We start from the raw sequence: 23,695 nt of genomic DNA, 5'->3' as shown, positions 1-23,695 counted from the left end.
TTCTTGCACAGCATTTTGGGCAATATAGTTCCTAGAATATGATTGACTGGGCAGTTACTAGATACAATTGGTGCACTGCTAGAGAGAGGGCGGGGCTCAAGAACCGGAGCCTATTAGAAGGGGAAGGGGGCTGTCACTTTGGAAATGCTTCCTACAGTACAATAGAAACATTAAAAATGTCTTTAAAACATTCAATTTTTTTTAAATGCTACAAGTATTTTCTCATAGTACAGTACTGATTTATTTAAAAAAAACACACATAGAAGGATATTGCTTGAACTGCTGCTTTAATACAATGAACAAGAAAAGAAGGTCTGTTAAAGATACATTTTTATCTCTAAGTCTGCTCACTGCAGAATATGTGTTTCTCGCTAATTTCAGGGCATTGAGCCATAGGCCAATTGGCCTTGAGTTCTAACGGTAGCCAAACTGATACGCTTGCAACAGACACATTCTTTCACACACGAATGATTGCAGGAACACAGCATGAGACACAAGGCAGAGACTTATGAAGACAAAGACAGACAAAATGGAGGCAAAATGTCATCCATTTCTACAGTATGTTCATTTCAACAATATTAGATTAACAGTCCGTTCTCTTATACTTTTCGAAATCTTCAGTGAGAAATGTATAACTTTATTCTTGGAAAACACGGTATCCATCCATGGTAGAGGGTATTTCCTTGATGTATAACCCTTGGTCTGGATCCTCAATCCTTTGGAGTCTCACCCCCTGCATATCCAATTGCTTTTCTCCCTCCTGAAAGGCATTTATTTGTTGTTTAGATCACATCAGGAGGGAATTGTTGCATTAGAGAGTTTTCCGTTGGTTCTTCATATATATCTTCTTGGAGGGGCATGGAGGGAATGATTTGGTGATCAATCCTTTAACGCAAGAGATAACAATGAATATGACAACAAAAACATATACACATATAATCAATCCTTGTGCCAGTTTCGCTCCCAGTTACCCAAGCCACGTGCCCAGTCCCAAGTCCCCAGCTAGATGTTACTTTCAATGAGTCTTCCAACTTTGACACTACTTATTTTATCCCCAGTGTATCATGGGTAATGTTAGCTGTATTGTCAGGGACATAGATGCAACCTCCTTCTCCCACCACAGCAAAAACACTTCCTCTGGCTGCCAATAAATAATCTAAAGCCATCCTATTTTGTAAGGTCATGGATCTAAGAGCCAACAGTTCAGTATTGATCCCTACCAAGGCATCCTCTACCTAGATAACAAGAACCACATCAATCTTTAGGTAAACTTATGAATGCTTTAAAGCCACAAATCTAATACAAGTCTTTACCTGTGCCATAATTGAGGAGTTCGTCACACATATTCAACCTAGCTTGCTACATTTCTTCTCTGATGGTTACATTAGTTTTTACCGTACCAGAACCTGACTTCCCTGGACTAGGATTAAAATCTCCTGATCTAGTGTAAAATCTTAGTAATTGTCCAGCAGTATTGAAAGGATCACAATACATGGTGTAATTGCAATTAGATGTGCTTACCTATGCCATAGGCAAGTCTGAGTTCCTTGACTTGGATAGTCTGAACAAGCTGAGTGAACTCTTCACATGTTGTAAGGCCAAATATTTATCTGCTTCTTTATTGGTTAATGTATGGTAATCCTCAACAGAATAAGTGTGATTTTTACACACTCTATCTCTCTGATCTTTCGGTAGATTTGAATATGTCTATGCATCTCCTGTATAGATATACAGCACTATATTGAGGGGTGTCTGTACTATATTTTGTGTTACTTTAATTATATTGCATAACATTTTCTGCCTGGTCAATCTTTTTATATTGATATATTGCTGAGTGCATTAAGTCCTTACATAAGTATATAACTCACCCCTCCTGCGACACCTAAATATATATATATATATATATATATATATATATATATATATATATATATATATATATATATATATATATACATATATATATATATATATATATATACATACACAGATACAGTATAACAAAAAATTATACTAATACTGAGGGCTACACTATGTGTTAAGTCTAACAACACATTTCTCTCCTCTGCTATCTCTGGATGTCCTAACAAACATGAATTTTGTAATTGTTTCGTTAAGTTACAAGACAAAGATAAAAACAATAATAATCCCTAATACTACCCCAAATCAGGATCCACTGATCTGTTTGGTATTTTCCGGTCACAATCCTAAACTATATATGTTAGTATCTAAAATATTAAAACATAAAAAATATATAAGGTTACAGTAGAGGCAACGCTTATTCGAACAAAAACCAGTGGCAATTCCCCAAAAGACCCAGGAAACACCCAGGTACATTCTGAATACATGCCTTAAACTTTCCTTAAACTAGCCCCAGCATTTCTGCATTGATTAATGGCCTATCAGATTAACAGCGGGGGTCCCTGGCAGTCCCATTCAAACTGAATTGGACTGCCAGGGATCCCTGCTGTGTTAATCCTATGGGTCGTTAGTCAATGCAGAAATGCCTTAAACGTGCCTCAAACTAGCCCAGAACATACCCAGCACATACCCAGCACATACCCAGAATGTAACCCGGCTAGTTTACGGCAAATGTTAGAATAAACGTTGCCTCTACTGTAGTATACAATAATTCAGCTGTATTGAATATCTACTATATATTTCTGAAAGTGTCCTATGTGTCCGTGTCTGTATGTGTCTCCCTGTGTCCCTCCCTGTGTCCCTAGCGGCAATCTCATTGGACCTTGGGCCAGGCCAATGAGATTGCTCCCTTGGGCCGCCCGCCCCCGCACACCTCTCATTGGCCTGAGGTGGAGTGATGGGCCAAAGGACACACACACACACACACAAACACACACACACACACACCCCTCCCCGATGCTCCACTCACCCCCCCTCCCTGATGCTCCACTCACCTTCCCCCCTCCCTCCCCGATGCTCCACTCACCTCCCCCCGATGCCCCACTCACCTCCCCCCCGATGCTCCACTCACCTCCCCCCCAATGCTCCACTCACCTCCCCGCCAATGCTCCACTCACCTCCCCCCGATGCTCCACTCACCTCCCCCCAATGCTCCACTCACCTCCCCCCTGATGCTCCACTCACCTCCCCCCGATGCTCCACTAACCTCCCCCCCAATGCTCCACTCAACTTCCCCCCCTCCCTCCCCGATGCTCCACTCACCTTCCCCCCCTTTCCTCCCTCCCAGATGCTCCACTCACCTTCCCCCCCTCCCTCCCCGATGCTTCACTCACCTCCCCTCCGATGCTCCACTCACCTCCCCCCCGATGCTCCACTCACCTCCCCCCCTCCCTCCCCGATGCTCCACTCACCTTCCCCCCTCCCTCCCTCCCCGATGCTCCACTCACCTTCCCCCCTCCCTCCCCGATGCTCCACTCACCTCCCCCCCGATGCTCCACTCACCTCCCACCTGATGATCCACTAACCTCCCCCCCCGATGCTCCACTCACCCCCCTCCCCCGATGCTCCACTCACCTCCCCCCTGATGCTCCACTCACCTCCCCCCGATGCTCCACTCACCTCCCCCCCTGATTCTCCACTCACCTCCCCCCCGATGCTCCACTCACCTCCCCCCCGATGCTCCACTCAACTTCCCCCCCCTCCATCCCCGATGCTCCACTCACCTCCCCCCCGATGCTCCACTCACCTCCGCCCCAATGCTCCACTCACCTCCCCTCCGATGCTCCACTCACCTCCCCCCCGATGCTCCACTCACCTCCCCCCCGATGCTTCACTCACCTCCCCCCCCAATGCTCCACTCACCCCCCTCCCCGATGCTCCACTCACCTCCCCCCCGATGCTCCACTCACCTCCCCCCGATGCTACACTCACCTCCCCCCGATGCTCCACTCACCTCCCCCCAATGCTCCACTCACCTCCCCCCTCCGATTCTCCACTCACTGTGTGTGTGTGACACTGTGTGTGACACTGTGTGTGTGTGACACTGTGTGTGTGGGCCACTGTGTGTGTGTGTGACACTGTGTGTGTGTGTGTGTGTGTGTGTGTGTGTGTGTGTGTGTGTGTGTGTGTGTGTGTGTGTGTGTGTGTGTGTGTGTGTGTGTGTGTGTGTGTGTGTGTGACACTGTGTGTGTGTGTGACACTGTGTGTGTGTGTGTGTGTGTGTGTGTGTGTGTGTGTGTGTGTGTGTGTGTGTGTGTGTCACTGTGTGTGTGTGACACTGTGTGTGTGTGTGTGTGTGTGTGTGTGTGTGTGTGTGTGTGTGTGTGTGTGTGTGTGTGTGTGTGTGTGTGTGTGTGTGTGTGTGTGTGTGTGTGTGTGTGTGTGTGTGACACTGTGTGTGTGTGACACTGTGTGTGTGTGACACTGTGTGTGACACTGTGTGTGTGTCAGGCACTGTAGGGTGGGGACCGAAGCTATGGGGGGGGTGGGTGTCAGGAGCGTAGAGAGAGGGGGGAGCCGAGAAACATACAGGGGGAGTGGAGAGGAGGGACTCGGAAATTTTAAGCAACCCCCCCTCCTGTCGACTGTCCCCCCTCCTGTCCACTGTCCCCCCCTTCTGTCCACTGTCCCCCCCCTCCTGTCCACTGTCACCCCCCCCTCCTGTCCACTTTCACCCCCCCTCCTGTCCACTGTCCCCTCCCCCTCCTGTCCACTGTCCACTCCCCCTCCTGTCCACTGTCACCCCCCCTCCTGTCCTCTGTCACCCCCCCTCCTGTCCACTGTCACCCCCCTCCTGTCCACTGTCACCCCCCTCCTGTCCACTGTCACCCCCTTCTGTCCACTGTCACCCCCCTCCTGTCCACTGTCACCACCCCCTCCTGTCCACTGTCACCACCCCTCCTGTCCACTGTCCCGTCCACTTCCTGTCCACTTTCCCACCCTCCTCCTGTCTGCTGTTGTCCCGTCCCCTCCTGTCCACTGTCGTCCCGTCCACTCCTGTCCACTGTCGTCCCGTCCCCTCCTGTCCACTGTTGTCCCATCCCCTCCTGTCCACTGTCGTCCCATCCCCTCCTGTCCACTGTCCCGTCCCCCTCCTGTCCACTGTCGTTCCGTCCCCTCCAGTCCAGTGTCGTCCCCTCCCCTCCTGTCCACTGTCGTCCCGTCCCCTCCTGTCCACTATCCACTCCTGTCCACTGTCGTTCCGTCCACTCCTGTCCACTGTCCCGTCCACTCCTGTCCACTGTCCTGTCCCCCTCCTGTCCACTGTCGTCCCGTCCCCTCCTGTCCAGTGTCATCCCCTCCCCTCCTGTCCATTGTCGTCCCCTCCCCCTCCTGTCCACTGTCGTCCCATCCCCTCCTGTCCACTGTCCCGTCCCCTCCTGTCCACTGTCCCATCCCCCTCCTGTCCACTGTCCCTTCCCCCTCCTGTCCACTGTCTCATCCCCCTCCTGTCCACTGTCCCGTCCCCCTCCTGTCCACTGTCCCGTCCCCCTCCTGTCCATTGTCCCATCCCCCTCCTGTCCACTGTCCCATCCCCCTCCTGTCCACTGTCCCGTCCACCTCCTGTCCACTGTCCTGTCCCCCTCCTGTCCACACTCCCGTCCCCCTCCAGTCCACTGTCATCCCGTCCCCTCCTGTCCACTGTCGTCCCATCCCCTCCTGTCCACTGTCCCCGTCCCCTCCTGTCCACTGCCCCCCTCCTGTCCCCTGTCCCCCCTCCTGTCCACTGTCCCCTGTCCCCCCCCTCCTGTCCACTGTCGTCCCCCTCCTGTCCACTGTCCCGTCCCCCTCCTGTCCACTGTCCCGTCCCACTCATGTCCACTGTCCCGTCCCCCTCCTGTCCACTGTCCCCTCCCCCACCTGTCCACTGTTCCCTCCCCCACCTGTCCACTGTCCCGTCCCCCTCCTGTCCACTGTCCCGTCCCCTCCTCTCCACTGTCCCGTCCTCTCCTGTCCACTGTCCCGTCCCCTCCTGTCCACTGTCCCCGTCCTCTCCTGTCCACTGTCCCCGTCCCCTTCTGTCGCCTGTCCCCATCCCCTCCTGTCCACTGTCCCCTGTCCACGTCCCCTCCTGTCCACTGCCCCCCCACCCTCCTGTCCACTGTCCCCCCACCCTCCTGTCCACTGCCCCCCCCCTCCACTGTTCCCCCCTCCTGTCCACTGTCCCCCCCCCTCCCCTCCTCCTGTCCACTGTCCCCCTCCCTTTCCCCCCCCTCTTCCCCCCCCCCCCTTTCCTAGCGGGAAATTTAACTCACGGGCAACGCCAGGTCTCTCAGCTAGTATATATATAAAAATGTTAATTTCTTTTAAAGTTCTTATTCTTTTGATTCTTCAAAAATAATAATGTATAAGTGTCTATTAGTGCTATAAAACAAAACTTGTGTAAATGTCTTTTGGTTCTTTAAAAACGTATGTGAATGGGTCCTTGAGGTGGGAGACCACTTTACAATGAGTCACATGTACCCACGAGGTGAGCTCCGCAACCTTGACAGCTGTATGTGTTGTGAGCAATACTTGGTACGGGCCCTTCCACCTGGGCTGCAATGCGTGTTTTCTTTTAAATGATTTAACTATCACCCAGCCTTCAGGCTCGTATAGGTACACTTTCAAGTTTGGCGTTACTTGGCGCAGGACACGAAATTTAAAAGACACACTAGTGAACAGACATTTTTCCAGGGTTAACAAAACAACTAAAACAACTTGGCTGGGAAAACACACCATAGGCTGCTTTAAATGTCACAGCCTGTTCACCTGTGTCAAACAGCAAAACATTCAGTGACTCGGGAGGCATCAAGCATTTCTCACAAAAACACTCTATGAACTGCAGATCGAAGGGGATTATTTACCTTGCAACCTGCGTGTGTGTGGCCTAAAGTACGTGGGCAAAACACGGAGGGAGTTAAGGGTAAAAGTGCTTGCACACCTAGGTACTATTCGGAATACAGTGGATACACCTTTATCACGCCATGTAAGGGACTACCATGGGGGTGATATAGGGAGTATAATGTTCCATTCTTGTCACTCAATATTTTATTTCGCCTTGTCCCTGAGACAATATGCCCTAATATTTGGGAAAATAAATCTGTTCATGAGCAGTTCACACAGGTGTTCGTGTTTGTACTGCCTATATCAGGGCTCTTGTTATGACTGATGGATCACTCTTTGACAAAGGCCTGAGGGCTGAAACGAATCAGAGGATCCATCATCTGCACACTTCGGTTCAATAAAGTTTTTTAGTCACCACCACTGTTACCCTTCGTTTATTCGACGGCTGTGCTCCGCTCCAGCCTCCTGTGGGAGGAGTTCCTATCCTGCTTTCTTCCGGGCAGCACGCCGGGTGGTTTCCTGCTTCTTCTACGACATCACCGCCGGTCATGTGACCGCCCTATGCGACGGAGCAGTTGCGAAAGGGTTGGCGGTGCTACTATTACCATAAGGACTACCGAGGCTCGGCATCATATACTCCAGAAACGTGAGTCCCTTTAACACAATACGATTAGTGCTCATAGCTGAGCCAGTTGCTGGGAGAGACCACATACACAATCATTGGTAGTTTGCCATGACCTGCCTCATGAATGTGATTATCTATATGCATCAGCCACTACTATGTTTCTGAAGCACCTAGTGGGTTAACTCTTGTTCACCCGATTACATATCTCTCTTATAGCGTGTCTGAGATCAGATGCATTGTATGGACCCTCAACCCTCTCTAATAGCGTATCCGAGATCAGATACACTGGCGACACACTTTATTCGAGCTCGGCTAGTCCCACGAATTCGGGTATACCCGGGTGTATTGAGGTTTGTGACTGTTTTCTGCCCGGGTGCATTGCGTTATTTCCAGGCAGGGATTGAAGCATTTTATTCATGCTGGCTGCAATACTGCACAGTACATATATATATACTGCATTACAATTCATGAATTTATGCCATCTGGTAGACACGCGAAGCATTGCAGCCTATTAAATCCTAATCATTATCATTTAACAGATCAGCCGCCCATCAGCCAGGCATGAACCCAGGCTGGGAAGGCAAATGCAACATGGCTTGTCAGAGGTGAGGAGCGGCGCATTCCAGGTATCTGCCAGGTACATACCGGGTATTTGCTCGAATAAAGTGTGTCGGTGCAGTACATCCTAAGGAACCCCAACCCTCTCTAATAGAGCATCTGAGGTCAGATCATTGTAAATTCTTCTGTATTTGGTACAATTTTAAAATGCTGTGTATTTTTGTCATATTGGAAGTGGCATTGGGCTTTTTTGTTCTTTGTTTTTTACAATTTTAAAATGACCTGAAAATTACAACGAAACCTTTAGGGAGGCTCGAGGAACCAAAAGATTTCTAGGAATCCTGGTTGAAAAACACAGGTGTAGCTTAATCTGTCTCCACTTAAAATCGTGCAGTGAAAAAAAAAATAAGATGGATGAGACACTGTATAGTATACAGTATTGTATCACTTCTTGAAATAAGTAGAATTCACGATTCATAAGATAAGTTCATCCATTGTACAAAAGATGAGAAATAATTAACATAGCCTAATACTGTAATTGTAATAAAAAAACCTAAAAGACAAACACTCAGAATCTCACTCACAGATACCCCATTATTTTGTGCTCACCATGAGCTATTCTTATTGCCTTTAAGTGGAAGTGACATTGGGCTACACAGGATTCAACGGAGGTGATTCCGCCGATTAGCTGGGGAGTACTGTGTGACGTCATCACTTAAGGGAGGCGGGCCCAGGACGTAAAGCAGGTCACAGGACGTAAACCAGGAAGCAACTACCATACCGTCATCTGGGATTGCTCGGACGCCGTGGGCACCATGCAAGATCGGAGGGACTCCTAACCTAGGACCAGGCTCTCATACAAAGCTCAAAAGAACGGAGAATGTCTGTCTTTTATGTTATTTTAATACAATGTTATTTTAATACATTTTTATACAGTATTATGCTATGTTCTTTTTTCCTCATCTTTTGTACAATGGATGAACTTAAGTTATGAATCGTGAATTCTACTTATTCCAAGAACTGATACCATATTGTATATGACAACATCCAAGCATTAATGTGAGTGTTTGGGTGCCTCATCCATCATCTTTTTTGAGGAGACAGATGCATCTACATCCTTGTGTTTGATCTTTTGGGGGGATTGTAGTCATGTGTGAGTGTCATGGAAGACCAGTACTTTTAACACCTTTTACCTTCCGGGATCAATTCACTAGGCAGAACAAGGTCATTTAACAATATGGAATCTATTCTGGTAATACCAGCAGAATACAGGTACTACATGCTTAACTGGGGATATGGGGGGAGTGTCTAGCCTCAATAGGTGCAGGGTGCCTGCTTCAGGAAGGCTTACCCTGTACGCTCCAAATCCAGGAACACCACGGTACTATCTCCAGGTGAGATACCTGTCTTTCCCCACTGGCCGGGTCTTCATTGATTATTAAAACTTGGCCCGAGTGTAGAACTTGTCCTCAGCTAGGCTAAGCTTCTCCGGCAACTCTGTGCCAAGTGCTTTGCTATTCAGAGCAAAGCACTTTTGAAAATCCCAGCAGTGCTTCACCGGACCAAGTCCGAAGATTGTCTGTTCTCTGATCGGGTAGTCCTCTTACATAGACCTCAGTGTCCTATGTTTAACATGGAAGAGGGACTGGCGACCTATCAGAGAACGTATCGTAACTGCAACAGCCAATCACACGATGGAGGCATGGTGTCAGAGGAGTGGGTGTGTCGAGGGGCTCAAGAAGTCGGCAAGCGGTAAATTCGAACTGGCTAATGGGAACCATGCCTATGTGCAACAGCTTCCCTTTGCCAGCCCCATAACTCCTGCTGGGTAGGCTCCACCGAGTCTGTGAGAACAAGGAATTTCCCCCGTGGGAAGTTTTTGTCTCTGGACCTTGTACTCCGACCCTTCCCCGCTCAACAAATGCCCCGACACCTCTGGACTTCCATCATCAACTTTGATCCAACATCTCTATCCAGACATCCTTGCTTATCGAATTACCAAGACTGTCTTCATAGAGATGAATACACATTTTAAACACATACAGATGCAGCGGCCATTATTTTAACAAATCACATGGTGTATATCTTGGAATACCCATGTAATGGCGCGGGATTACTTCCAACCATACCGCCTTAAGACGCTAGTGCAGGTGAGTGCATAAAATGGCATTTTAGTGTTCTGGCTTTTAAACACCTGAAATTGACACAGTAGTATAGTACGGTACACATTACAATTCATTAATTTCATTGCATATACTTGTACACAATCCATAAAATTCAAACAAAGCAACCGCAATAAACACGTGTGCCTGGGGCGATTGGCCACGTTCATGCCACGTGGAGTATAGCAGAGCACACGAAAACGGCACCGTGATGCCTTAAAATAACGGCCGCTGTATCTGTATATCTTCCTCTAACCTTGGCTCAGGGATTTGGATGATACACTTAGCTAGGCGGGCGGGGAACACAATATTTCATAGGGAAAATACAATGGTTATAACATGCACATGTGTACCCGCAGACCAGCCGCAATCTGCGGGTTAAATGGTGGGACAACCGGTACCTTTGTCCCACAACCTTTAATTCATATTTGAATCCCTTGTTCCCACAAATACCAACTATTAAAGTCCCGCTTCCAAAGTCCTAGGTTTATAGGAACACATACAGGGTTAGAACACACACATTGGGGACCACGGTTTTTAGGGCCAGCTAGCCGGGCTTGACCTTTATTAGGAAGGCTGGCTACCTCCACCGTCACAGTGAGTGATCACCGTTGTTTGTTAGTTCACATTATTTTTATACACGGTAGTTCAGATAAGCATTGCTTTATAATGAATGAATGTTGAAGTTTATTTGTAACATTATTACTGTTCAATACTATGCAATGTTTTTTTTAAAATCCTTTTGTTCAATTATTGCACTGTGCACTTATAATTGAGGACCGGTGCCAAGGAGGACTATGGCTTGCAATCTTAAATAATAGTTCTACTTGGTGAAACAGGTTAGCTGTATTTGATGAAACTCACATTTGTCACTTTAGATCAGTATCTACTCGACCAGTTCCTTCCTGAGTGACAGGACACAGTTCCCTTCCTTCTTCAGGAGTGTCCCCAGCGATGTCTTCCAATCCAAAGGACTAGCCCAGCTGGTGTTGTATTTTGGTTGGACCTGGGTTGGGTTGGTGGCTTTGGGAGATGACTATGGGCAACAGGGCATCAAGGTCATTAAGCAGGAGATCCTCAAGGCCGGAGCTTGTGTGGCCTTCACTGAATATATCATTACCAATCGTCTTGTTAAGAATGCTACACACCTCACCAGGGTCATCAGAGAGTCAACAGCCAAGGCTATTCTTGTCTTCTCCCAGGATATTGATATGATTCCGCTTCTTGATGAGATGCTGAGGCAGAACGTTACTGGGAAGATCTTTGTGGCCAGTGAAGCTTGGTCCATCTCAAACATATTATCAGTGGACAAATATTTTGCAATTCTCTCCGGCTCAATTGGTTTTACTTTTCATAGCTCAAAGATTGCAGGGTTCAGAGGGTATCTAAACAGCGTCCGTCCTTTCAATACCCCTGGGGAAATTTGGTCGAAAATATTCTGGGAAGAAACTTTTGGATGCAAATTCTTGGACCAGAGAAACCTCACCAGCTCAAGCGATATTACTGCAAAGTTGTGTACAGGAAATGAGGATCTAGAGAGTATCCAGAACAGTAACAATGATGTGTCCATTTTAAGAGGTCCCTACAACATTTATACAACGATTTATATCATTGCCAAATCTCTGCATGATCTGCAAACATGCCAGGAGAAGAGAGGACCATTTTATAATGGAAGTTGTGCAGATATTCAGAGCTTCAAACCATGGCAGGTAAGAATATCTGTTAATCATTTGTTTAATGTGAAAGTAGAAAAAGACCTGATGGTCAAGATTGTTAATGGTCATTTATCAATATGTCTTTGTAACTGTAGAGGCAGAAACGATGTATGTATAAGTCCATATTCTCCCCCTTGTCTCCTCTCTATCAGTTCAATCTAACATGACCTATTAAGGGTTTTTATGATAGGGGATTAGAGTAGAGGGATTATGGTAAAGCAGTTTAGCGTTTGGGGGTAAAGTTTTAATGGTAGGGTTAAGGTTAAGGGGTTTAAGGGTTGGGGGAATTTTTTAGGGTAGGGGAATTAGGGTAAGAAGTTTAGGGTTGGGGATAGCATTCGTATTTGGGGTTAAGAATAGGGGATTTTAGTGTAAGGGAAACATTTAAGGATTTACTTTGGCGTGAATTGGCCGGCAGCGAGAGATCCCAGCAGTGAGGTGAGAAGCGGCTAATCGCTGGCAGAGATTTGGTCGCGGAGAAATGTCTTGAAGTGTCTGCCCCCTGTCTCCTCTCTATCAGTTCCACCTAATACTGCATGACCTTGAATGATCCTGACTGCGAGTTCCATGTGGGGACATTAAAAGCAGATTAGCCAACCTTGCAATGCTTTCCCCGCTAAGTTATGACTTATTTTAATTGTTATGAAAAAAGGTTCAACTCCTGTACTAGAGCGCTCACATGGAAACTATTGCTATTTATTCTCACTTTTCCCAACTCCACTGGGCAGAGCTGTTATCAGAAGGCATGTCTTACCATAATCTTCTCAAGTAACGCTCTTTGAGGTCCACTAATATCCCTAAGGCACATAGCAACAGAAAGGGTCTCTCTCTCTCTATTCCAATCTATCTCATCTCTCTCTCTTCTTTATTTCAATCTATCTCATCTCTCTCTCTTCTTTATTTCAATTTATCTCATCTCTCTCTCTCTTCTTTATTTCAATCTACAGTATCTAATCTCTCTCTCTCTTCTTTATTTCAATCTATCTCATATCTCTATGATGAAAGATCTGATAAGTCAGTTATCGGCAGCTTATCGGCAAAAAAGCCTACTGCTATTCAACCTCTGATAAATTGGCAATACTATAAATTTTCGTCAATTTTTTTCCGAAAAAAAAAAAAAAAATCGCCAAACTTGCAGCGATTAGGCACTTTTCATCACTTATCGGCAGTTTCTCAAAGTCGCTCAATTCTTGTAGCCCTGATCAGCTTATCGAGGCAGATCGCCGCTCTAGAATTGAGAATTCCTCTAGAAATCGTCCCGCCACAAAAAGTTGGAAAGATTGTGGTGAGAAGCTGCTGAGAAGCAGTGAGACAGCCCTTAGAAAACAAAAAGGAATTTTTCCTGCATCGGATTGATGCCGGGAGACTCCATTAATATCACCACCGGAGACTACATTAATATCACCACCGGAGACCCCCGGCATGAATCAAATGCATGAAAAATGCATTTGCAGGCAACTTCATTACCTTAGCGGCTAACCGCTAAGGCAATGAAGGAGTTAACCACCAGTGCCATGCTTATTGTGGGTGGCGGACGTGGGTGAAGGTGGTATTTGGCCCTTTGTGTGTGATTAGGCCTTCCTGGGGGCTTCCGGGTGGACTTAACTCCTTCATTACCTTAATGGTTAACACTGCTAAGGTAATTAAGGGGTTAACCCCTCCCACTACCCACCCAGAAGGCCTAAACACCCATCCTTGGGGATAATACCCCCTTCACCCACCCACACTACGCACAATTAAAAAAAATACACACAACAGCCCAAATACCAACCTCCTAGGCCACCAATAAGCATTACAATATGTAATAAACACCAATACACAACCCACCCTCTGTGCCCCCACATATAACCATTATTAATTTTTTTATACACAGGATTAATACCACAGGCCGGCGGGGGTCCTCGGGGCATCCCCACGGGTGTCTGGTGTTCCTTGGGTGGTCCCCGTTGGTCCCTGCTGGCCTGCGGTACCATTCGTGTTGTAAAAAAAAATAAAGATGGCCTACATTTCAATAAACTCACCTCTCCCAACCCCCCAAACACATACAGTACAGTAATGTACACATAACTATTATCCAGATATGGATAATAGATCATTTGCACATTATTAAACAAAACATTAGCCATGCAGCATAAATAGAGTAAATTAAAAACATTCTACTTACCCCTGCCAAAATGAAGGGCATCCTTGTCAGCATACTCAAGGGCCATGTCCTCCGTTGCCAGAAAGAACACATTAAAAAATACAATCTAATGGCCCCTAACCTATTAATCACCTTAGCACTTAATAACAGCTATAGTAATTAATGGGTTAACCCACCCTCCCTCGCTACCAACCCGGGAGGTCTTACCACCCACCCCAGACCCACTATACCCACCCTGTACCCATTGAGTGGCTTAATTGTAAATCATACCCATAAAATAAGGGCATGATAAGCAACTATAGCAGTCAATGGTCACCCTAATACAAAAGCATGAATGCCCAAAATACACAATAATAAAACATATACAACAAGCACCTAAACACCCAGAAACAAAAATTAAAAGCACTAGCCAACCAAGCAATTAACTAAATAAAAACACTAGCCAATCAATTACAAAATTAAAACCACTAGGCATTCAATAGAATAATTAAAACCACTATGCAATCAATTACATAAGTCAAACCACTAGCCAAAAAATACATTTAATACATAAAAGCAGTAACCAACACAACAATTAATTCATACTGTACAACCCCTAGGCAACACATACATTAAAACCAGTAGCACCGGTTTTGGAGTTCAGAGTGTCTCAAACCATCCATGAGGTTGCGAGAGTGACATTAATTCTAAGTCCAACTTCAGTACAATAGAAGAAACTCTGAAACTTAACCTAAGCGTAATTTGAAGCAACTTTTAAGTAAACTTCTTATAGGAAGGTCTAGGAGCTCCGAACTTGCGCGTCTTTCAGTAGTTCCTAGTGTTTTATGCACTGTATATAAGCTGGGGAATTTCAAAGTTGTAGTGGTGATGGGGTTAACCAGGCTCACTAATAAAGGTTCAGCCCACTTGCTTACCCTGATCTGTGTGTGTTGAGGTTCTAGAGTGTTAGCTCTTGGACCCAGATGTCCTAATTGCATTACTGTGATTGTGTGCAAGTTATGCGACTTTAAAGTTTTCTGTGCGTTTTGCCTTTCCTGGGATGCAGGGACCGGGAGATTTCTAGCTGTAAATTTCAGGGTGGGTTTGACAGAGAAAGTTATTATAGAATGTCTATGTATCGGGGTTCCAGAGTTATAGGATACCCCAGGAATTGGATCCGGGAATCCAGTGAGATTCCCAGATGCAGCCAAGCACATTGCTCCGGTCAAACTCTGATTCTGAAAGCGCTAAAGTATTACGACTTACCGCCAGGATTCTTGCTGCAGTATCTTCCAGACAAGGTAAAGGGCACGAAGGGGTTAATGTATACGTGCGATCACCCACGTGTTCCCTAGTAGAAAGAGGGGTCCTGTAGGCGGACGCTCACAGAGGTATGCAAGGAGACTGGTTATGGTGAAATTAAATAAGGCTTTTATTGCGCCTGTTTCCTTAACATCAGGAAACCATCCAAACAAGGGGTAAACAAAGCTTCTATTCACTTGGGAGTATTTCTAGTGAAATACTATGCAATCCACAACTCCCTTTAGATAAGCATGTCTCACAGCCCCAAACATATAGCAGGAAATGAACAGATATAAAAAGTCTTATAAATGAAAGTCTTATCTGTTTGTAGTGGTTTGGAGGGAAAATCTTCTCTGTCCCTGGTTGCTCCCTTTTCCTCAGGGTTTGTCAGCATTCAGGTTTAGAAGTTTCCCCTGTGTCTTGAAAGCAGCACTGCTGTTTCTTCTTGCAGGCTCAAGACAAATGTCCCCATATTCACCCTCACAAGTTGTGAGACTTCAGGCACAATCTTACTTCCTGTTTCAAGGGCAGGCTTTTCTAAGCAACCTAATCAGGCAGGTGGTTTTTGTTAATTGACTACCAGCAGTTAACCACCACACTGCTGGATTAGAGGCATATTTCCTGAACAGGGATAACTCCCCTGTTACAGGTCCCTAGTATAAAGAGTGGTACGCAGATACATACCCAGATACCCTACACCCTGTATGGGAATTCAGGGGCACTCCAGCTATGGGATAAAGCTGAGAGTGCTTCGTGTGTGTAAAAGTTTTAAAAGTTATTTTTCTAAAGTGTGTCAAATATGAGGCTAGTAAAGGTAGGTACTATATATACTTACTCCATCCCTGACACCAGAACCGAGACTTATATATTTTACCACACATAAGACAGGACACAGTATATTTTATTAAAGACTTACATTTAATAGGTATATGTGCTGGTAACCTTTAAAGGAACTGTGGCATTTCCAAGACATGGATTCCAATCAGACCAGATGGCTACCAAGCTTGGTGCCTATGGGTCTGTGAGGAGCCAGGACTTGAAAGCCTCAGGGATGCCAAGGTGTTAGAACAGGGGGGGTACTGCAGTTCTGCTTCAGTACCCACATCCTGGGCTAACACAGGGCAATCCGGCCACCATCTGCCCAACCCCAGACTCTGTGGAGCCTGGACAGAGGGTGGGCTCAGTATGCAAAGGGAAAGAGGTGCCAGGTTGGCGCATGCCCCTTTACAGACTGAGATAAGGTGCCCGCCCGGCTTTACAATACCGGCAAATTGGTGATTGGCTGGCAGGAAAATTCCCACGCTCTGTTAGGCTGTAGATTTTAGTGAAGAAGACATTGAAACCCATAAGGGGACTTGCAGCCAATCAGGAGCGCAGATTCCAAGCACCAAACCAACAGCGGCAAATTCAAAGATGCTCTGTACTGAATAGACGCGAGTCGGCTTCAAGGATTTTCAACTCAGAAAAGTTTCTAAGTCCTGCTTTTGAGAACATAGCGGTCGCGCTTGGCATTGCATGCCGAAATTATTTCCAGGACTTTCGTGAGTACCTACCGGTCAAGGTAAAGGGCTCCTTAAGAGGTCATTTTTGTGAATTGCGTATAGAGGATAGATTTATTCGTTAGCCCCATTCCCAATAAGTGTGTTAACCTTGTAAATTGTGTTACATTGTGTGTATGTCTTCTCCTGAAATAAATTACAATTTATTTTACCTCCTTGCTTTGCTCAACCAATGATCCCGGTATAAAAAGGTGTTAATAAACCTGGTCTCCCGTGACACAAGTCCCTGGTTCAGATTGCCACCAGGCTTGGTGCCACTGAGTCTCAGAGATGCCAAAGTGTTAGGGTGGGCGGAGTACCAGAGTTATACTTGAGTACCCACGTCCTGGCATGAATAAGTGCTATCCGGTGACCATTTGCCCTTCCCCAGACTCTGAGGAGCCTGGCCCAGTGGGGGGTTCAATATGCTAAGAGGCAGAGGTACCAGGTTGGCGCATGCCCCTTTGCAGAATTATAATCCGTGCCCGCCCTGCCTCAGGGCACCTGCAAATCGCTAATAGGCTGGTAGAAAAAATCCCACGCTCTGATTGGTGGATGTATTCTGTGAATGGGGCTGTAATCCTATAAAAAAAAACAATCAGGTCAGGAGAGTCTAAGAGCCAAGACAGCAGCGGTAAATGCAAAGATGCTCTGTGAGAAATGTCAGTGAGACGGCTTCAGAAATTTCAAGGCGAGAATTTTTCTAAGTCCTGCTTTTCGGGTCAAGTACTCAGAATACTTCGTAGCGGTCACGGCTGGAACTGCAAGCTGAAAAGAGTAACAGGACGTTTGGTACTCGTTCCCAGTCAAGGGATTTTAGCACCTCCAGAGTGGATACAGTGGTGGCGTCAGTAACTGCATGCCGATTTCGGTTCCAGGACATTTTGGGCTTAGTCCCTGTCATCTAAAGGAATGTGTAAAGACTTTTAATTTCTGTGCTATGGCAACTAGGAAAGGTTAATTTTGTAGCCCAAACCCCCAGCAAGTGTGTTTCCTCTTGTTTATTGTAATTCACTGTGTGTACGTCTGTTTCAATGGAATAAATGACAGTTTGTTTTACTTCTTGGTTTTGCTCAGTGATATGATCCCGTATAAATGTGTAAATTCCTGGTCTCCCTTGACAGCTAGTGCTTTCAATTTTAGTTTCTGAATGTTTAGGTGTTGTTGTATATGTTTTTATTATTGTGTATTTTGGGCATTCATTCTTTTGTATTAGGGTGACCATTGACTGCTATAGTTACTTATCATGCCAATATTAGTTTGGTATGATGTACTACTATGCCACTCAATGGGTACAGGGTGGGTATAGTGGGTCCGGGTGGGTGGTTAGGCCTCCCGGGTGGGTAGTGGGGGAAGGTTGGTTAACCCCTTAATTACCATAGAGGTTATTAACTGCTAAGGTGATTAAGGGGTTAGGGGCCATTAAATTTTATTTTTAAATGTATGCTTTCTAGCAACGGAGGACATGGCCCTGCAGTTTGCTGACGGGGACGACCCTTCAAGTGGCAGTGGTAAGTAGAAAGTTTTTTATTTACTTTATTTATGCTGCATGGCTAATGTTTTGTGTAATAATGTGCAAATTATCTATTATATATATCTGGATAATAGTTATTTTGCATATCACTGTACTGTCTGTGTTTGGGGGGAGGTGTATTTATTGAAATGTAGGCAATTTTATTTATTTTTTACAACACGAATGGTACCGCAGGCCATCAGGGACCCACAGGGTCAACCCGAGGACCCCCGGATGCCTGTGGGGACCACCCGGGGACCCCGCCAGCCTATGTTATCAATCGTGTGTTTAAATAAATAAATAAATAATGGTTTCATGGGGGCACAGGGGGTGGGTTGTGTATTGGTGTTTACTGCATATTTTAATTTAAATTTTATTACTAGTGTATTGTAGCAGGTGTCTCCAGAGCAGAACCGCGTTCATTTCAGGCTTGGGTACCCCCTGCTTCCCGAGATACAGGCCCCGTTATGGGATGCCGGTATCTCCTATGCATGTACTGTAAATGTCCTGCATCACGTGACCAGGACATTTCAATGCATAGGAGATACCGGCACCCCTTAACGGGGCCTGAATCGTAGGAAGCAGAGGGACCTGAAATCAACGTGGTTCTGCTCCAGAGACCCCCTGCTCATCTACACTAGTAATAACATCACAATATATATATTTTTTTTTCGGCCAAGATTTGCACAGAGAGAGACGGCTCTCTCTCTTTGCAGCAGGATCAACTCACCGGGTGAGCCCTTTTCAGAGAGCAGATCATCTCGTCGCCGGCTACTTGCCAGTTGTTCAAATGTTGCAATCACTGGTATTCGGGCCTTTCTGCATACCATGATAGCAACGCCATCAAAAATAGTGATTTAAATTTGATGGCTTTTTTTTATGACTGCTTACAGCATAGGCCCCTATATCTCTATAGTCTCTCTATAATCTTTCTATTTCTATAATCTTTCTATCTCTGTCCCCTTTCTATCTTTCTATAATGTCTCTATCTCTCTATAATCTTTTTGTCTCTATAATCTTTCTATCTCTCTATAATCTTTTTGTCTCTCTATAATCTTTCTATCTCTATATAATCTCTCTATCATCCCTCCATCTCTCTCTAATCTTTCTATCTTTCTAACTCTCTATAATCTTTCTTTCTCTCTATACTGTAATATTTCTATCTCTCTATAATCTTTCTATCTCTCTATAATCTTTATATAGCTTTATATAGCTCTGTAATTTTTGTACAGTACATCTCTGTAATCTTTTTATCTCTCTGTAATCTCTCTATAATCTTTCTATCTCTCTATTATCTTTCTATATATATATATATATATATCTTTCTATCTATCGCTATCATCTCTATCTCCTTGATTGAATGACACAGGGTTAAGGAAGGATATTATATCTTTGTGGTTGAACATACACAGATTACTTCTGGAACAAGCGGGACACAAGATTACACACCTTTTATTTGGAGCGGGGGAATAACAGAGTTTTAGGATTACTAACACAACACAGAGTGGGAGCAACCACAAGAGAAAATAACAACACATAATGTCCCATTATGTGAGGTTACCATTAAAAATCCAACCACTGGTGGATAGAAGTCTCTCAATATCCATCTTCTTGGCAGGGTCAAAAGATTGAATTCTGTTTAGATCACATTGTCAGTCCATAGAGGGCAAATAAATGAGGGATGATCCTTTTCCCCCCCTGCAGCTGTTACACTACATCCAGAACGTACGTGTGAGGCTGAGCAATGGAAGAGAGGTCTTCTTCGATACGAATGGGGACCCACCTGCAGTGTACGATATTGTGAACTGGCAGCTGGGTGCAGATGGCATGATGAGGCATGTAACGGTGGGAAGCTATGATACCACGGCCTCAGACGGAAACACCTTTAATATCAATGAAAGTGCTCTGATGTGGGCATCAGGGAGAAGACAGGTATGCATTGTCTAGGTCATTAGTATGAGTTCTGCTTGTACAGAACATGGCAGTGCCAGTTTATGCCATATAATAGAGATGGCCATGTTATACATATCCAAAATCACAAGCAATTGAGTTTGCAAATCTTGTTTGAATCCCAGTGTTAGTTTTACTAGTGACCTTGGGTAAGTTACCTTATCTAACCATACACATATACAGTATTTGATTACATGTGACAACAACTCTTTATGCCTGTAGAATTGTGTGAATAACAGAATAGAGAATGATTTTCTAGATTTGTACCTGTCCTCTGGAGTGCCACTTTTTCCTCTTATGGGAGGACATCTGTTATTCACTGTCTACGCCCTCACAGGCAGTGGATACCCAAGGCGATCCTGTGGAGTTAGGGAGTGTAGAATTCTGTGCACAGTGCTCCATACATTGGCAGTATTATAGAAGAAAAATAACATTATTGGGAAGTATTAAAAGTTTAAATTTACATACAGTATATACTTTTTCTGTTGGACTTATTGGTCCATGGAGTCTCTCTGGGGATTTTAGTGAACAGAGTGCAGTTACTTATGCAACATTGAGTCTTTCTTTCTAATCATATGGGATTCCAGTAGAACACAGAGAAGGAACTATGCATATGTCCATCTCCATGCAGGGTGAAACAGTGACACAGAGATGTATAAATCTGTCTCTCCAATTGTATACCATGTCGTAACATGTTTAACATTCATTGTCCACTAGATTCCTCGGTCAATTTGCAGTCAGAGCTGCGTCTCTGGTTTCAGAAGGGTTTTGAGAAGAGGGGAGCCTGTCTGCTGCTTCCAATGTGTCCCCTGTCCTCTCGGAGAGATATCCAATCAGACAGGTGAGCAGATCACAGAAACACCATCGACAAACCAAAAGACGTTGGGTGGTGGTACAGGAGTTTTCTCCTTTATCTTTCAGACTCAGTTGACTGCTCGAAGTGTCCTTGGGATAAGTGGCCCAGTCTCCAGAAAAACAGATGCCTCCCAAAGACCCTTGAGTTCCTCTCATATGAAGAGCCCTTGGGTGCCACTTTAGCTGCTACCAGTATTTTTTCCTCCATGATCCCAGTTTTCATATTCAGACTTTTCATCCGTTATAAGAACACTCCCATTGTCAGAGCAAACAACTACACCCTCAGTTGTCTTCTCCTGTGGTCCCTGTCACTCTGCTTCCTCTGCACTTTGGCTTTCATTGGTTTCCCCCATCCTGAGAAGTGTCTTCTGCGCCAGGCTGCTTTTGGCATGGTCTTTGCCCTTTGTGTCTCATGTATCTTGGCCAAAACAATTATGGTGGTATTTGCCTTCATGGCAACCAAACCGGGGAGCAGGCTGAGGAAATGGTCCAGTCCTCAGGTGTCCTACATTATAATCATCTTCTGCTCCCTTATTCAACTCCTCTTATGTATCTCTTGGCTTAGACTCTCCCCTCCCTTTCCAGAAAACAACATCCAAACAAAACCTGGAATCATCATTATAGAGTGTAACGAGGGCACCCCAACTGCCTTCTGGGGCATGCTGGGATATCTCGGTCTCCTGGCCACTATCAGCTTCATTGTTGCCTTCCTGGCCAGACAGCTCCCTGGCAGTTTCAACGAGGCCAAGTTCATCACCTTCAGCATGCTGGCCTTCCTCAATGTCTGGGTGTCCTATATCCCGGCCTCCCTTAGTGCACACGGCAAGTACACCGTGGCCATGGAGGTCTTCGCCATCCTGTCTTCCAGCTGGGCCCTGATGGTTTGCATGTTTGTGCCAAAATGTTTCATCATATTGTTCCGACCTGACATGAATTCGAAAGGACATCTCATGGGGAAAGCTAAAAGTTAAAATTAAGAGAAAATAAATATCTAAGTTGTTTAATGCTCAGAAGTTGAAAAATATTATACTTTAAGTATAATTGTTTGTCAGTTCTCATATTATATTTGGAATGTGGCAGAATGTGAATGAGAAGAGGGTGGTCCACAGTACCAAATGCTGCAGAGAGGTCTAGTAATATGAGCAGAGTATAATGACCTCTGTCTTTGGCAGCATAGAGGTCATTAGTTATTTTAGTGAGGGCTGTTTCATTGGAGTGAGCAGTGCGGAAACCAGATTGTAGAGGGTCTGGGAAAGATTAGGTGTTGAGAAATTGGAGAAAGTGAGAGAATACAAGTCGCTCAAGGAGTTTAGAGGCAAAAGGCAGGAGGGAGACAGGCTGATAGTTAGAAAGACAGATAGGGTCAAGATAGCTGTTTTGAGTTATGGTTTGACTGTTGCATGTTTGAAGGAGGAGGGAAAGGTACCAGAGTAGAGGGATGAGGTAAAAATCTGTGTGAGTGTAGTAGAAGAAAGAGGTTTTAGGAGATGGGAGGGAATGGAGTTAAGAGGACAAGTGGTAGAGGGAGAAGAGGAGATCAGCAATGGCATATCCTCCTTTGTGACAGCGAAAAAAGAGTCAAGGAAGGTAGGAGGAGAGTTAGGAAGAGTTGTAGGATGGGAGGAGGAAACAGAGGGGATGTCATGACATATAACCTCTCTCTAAAACTCCTACTACTTTATCAGTTCATTTAAACAATCCCTATAACTCTTTGTTCTGACAAGAACATTACTTATTCAAGAGACTGATTTATTTATTTATTTATAAAATGTTTTACCAGGAAATAATACATTGAGAGTTGCCTCTCGTTTTCAAGTATGATTCAGGTTGCAAATTTTCAGCCATGAGTGCACACATGTATAATACCAACACCAGTTGTTATTACTAAATACAATTTATTGGTTACTTACTGTAGCTTCGAGTATAAATCAGCATTCTATGACAATCAGTCAGGATATCGCTCAATGTACCAGGGTACCCCGTACATCTCTTGATGGTGCCTGGTCAAGAGTTGTTATTCTGTGACCACGCTTGTAGTGACCACTCTTGTACTGCTGAAGAGCTGAGTACAACTCCAGCCTTAACCACAAATTAAGGTCTGGTACATTTTTGTGCTGGACAAACCCATCAGAGAACACATTCAGATCAGCAGCTCAAACTAGGGAATCAGTGGGGGGGGGGGGGGCATATAACCCTTCATTATTACTCCTCTTACTCCTATTACTAAAAATAAACTCTCCCTATAACTCCTCCTATTACCCCATACAACTGCTCCCTATAACTCCTCCTTTATTCAATATAACCATTCCCTATAACTTCTTCTATTGTCCGTACACAAACGCTCCCTTTAACTCCTCTTATTGCCCCATATAACCACTCCCTATATCTCCTCCTTTACCCATCGAACCCCTCCCTATAATGCCTCCTATTGCCCCATATAACCGCTCCCTATATCTCCTCCTATTACCCTCGGTATAACTCCTCCCATTGTTCTATTGATATTACCATCCTCTGTGCAACAGACAAACAAGTAAATGTTTGCAATGCCCGGGACATTGTCTCCTACGATATGCAGGAGTGTCCATGCTTTTTAGTGGGACCCGATCGC

At 45.2% G+C, this 23,695-nt stretch overlaps 1 protein-coding gene across 1 annotated transcript in view; it reads left to right on the top strand.

Moving 5' to 3' along the window:
- The window catches only part of LOC142471466 (extracellular calcium-sensing receptor-like), a 24,342-nt gene extending 2,284 nt beyond the window's left edge, over window positions 1–22,058 (top strand). The window contains exons 4-7 of the mRNA XM_075578264.1: window positions 10,971–11,801; window positions 19,987–20,214; window positions 20,950–21,073; window positions 21,154–22,058. Coding sequence (XP_075434379.1) covers window positions 10,971–11,801; window positions 19,987–20,214; window positions 20,950–21,073; window positions 21,154–22,058 — 2,088 coding nt within the window. The remainder of the gene's footprint in view (window positions 1–10,970; window positions 11,802–19,986; window positions 20,215–20,949; window positions 21,074–21,153) is intronic.
- Window positions 22,059–23,695: the final 1,637 nt, after the last annotated feature.

The sequence above is a fragment of the Ascaphus truei genome, chromosome 20 (assembly GCF_040206685.1).
Source record: "Ascaphus truei isolate aAscTru1 chromosome 20, aAscTru1.hap1, whole genome shotgun sequence".
Lineage (NCBI taxonomy): Eukaryota > Metazoa > Chordata > Amphibia > Anura > Ascaphidae > Ascaphus > Ascaphus truei.
Note: the sequence above shows the minus strand (reverse complement) of the source record. Positions and strands in the feature narration are given on the sequence as shown.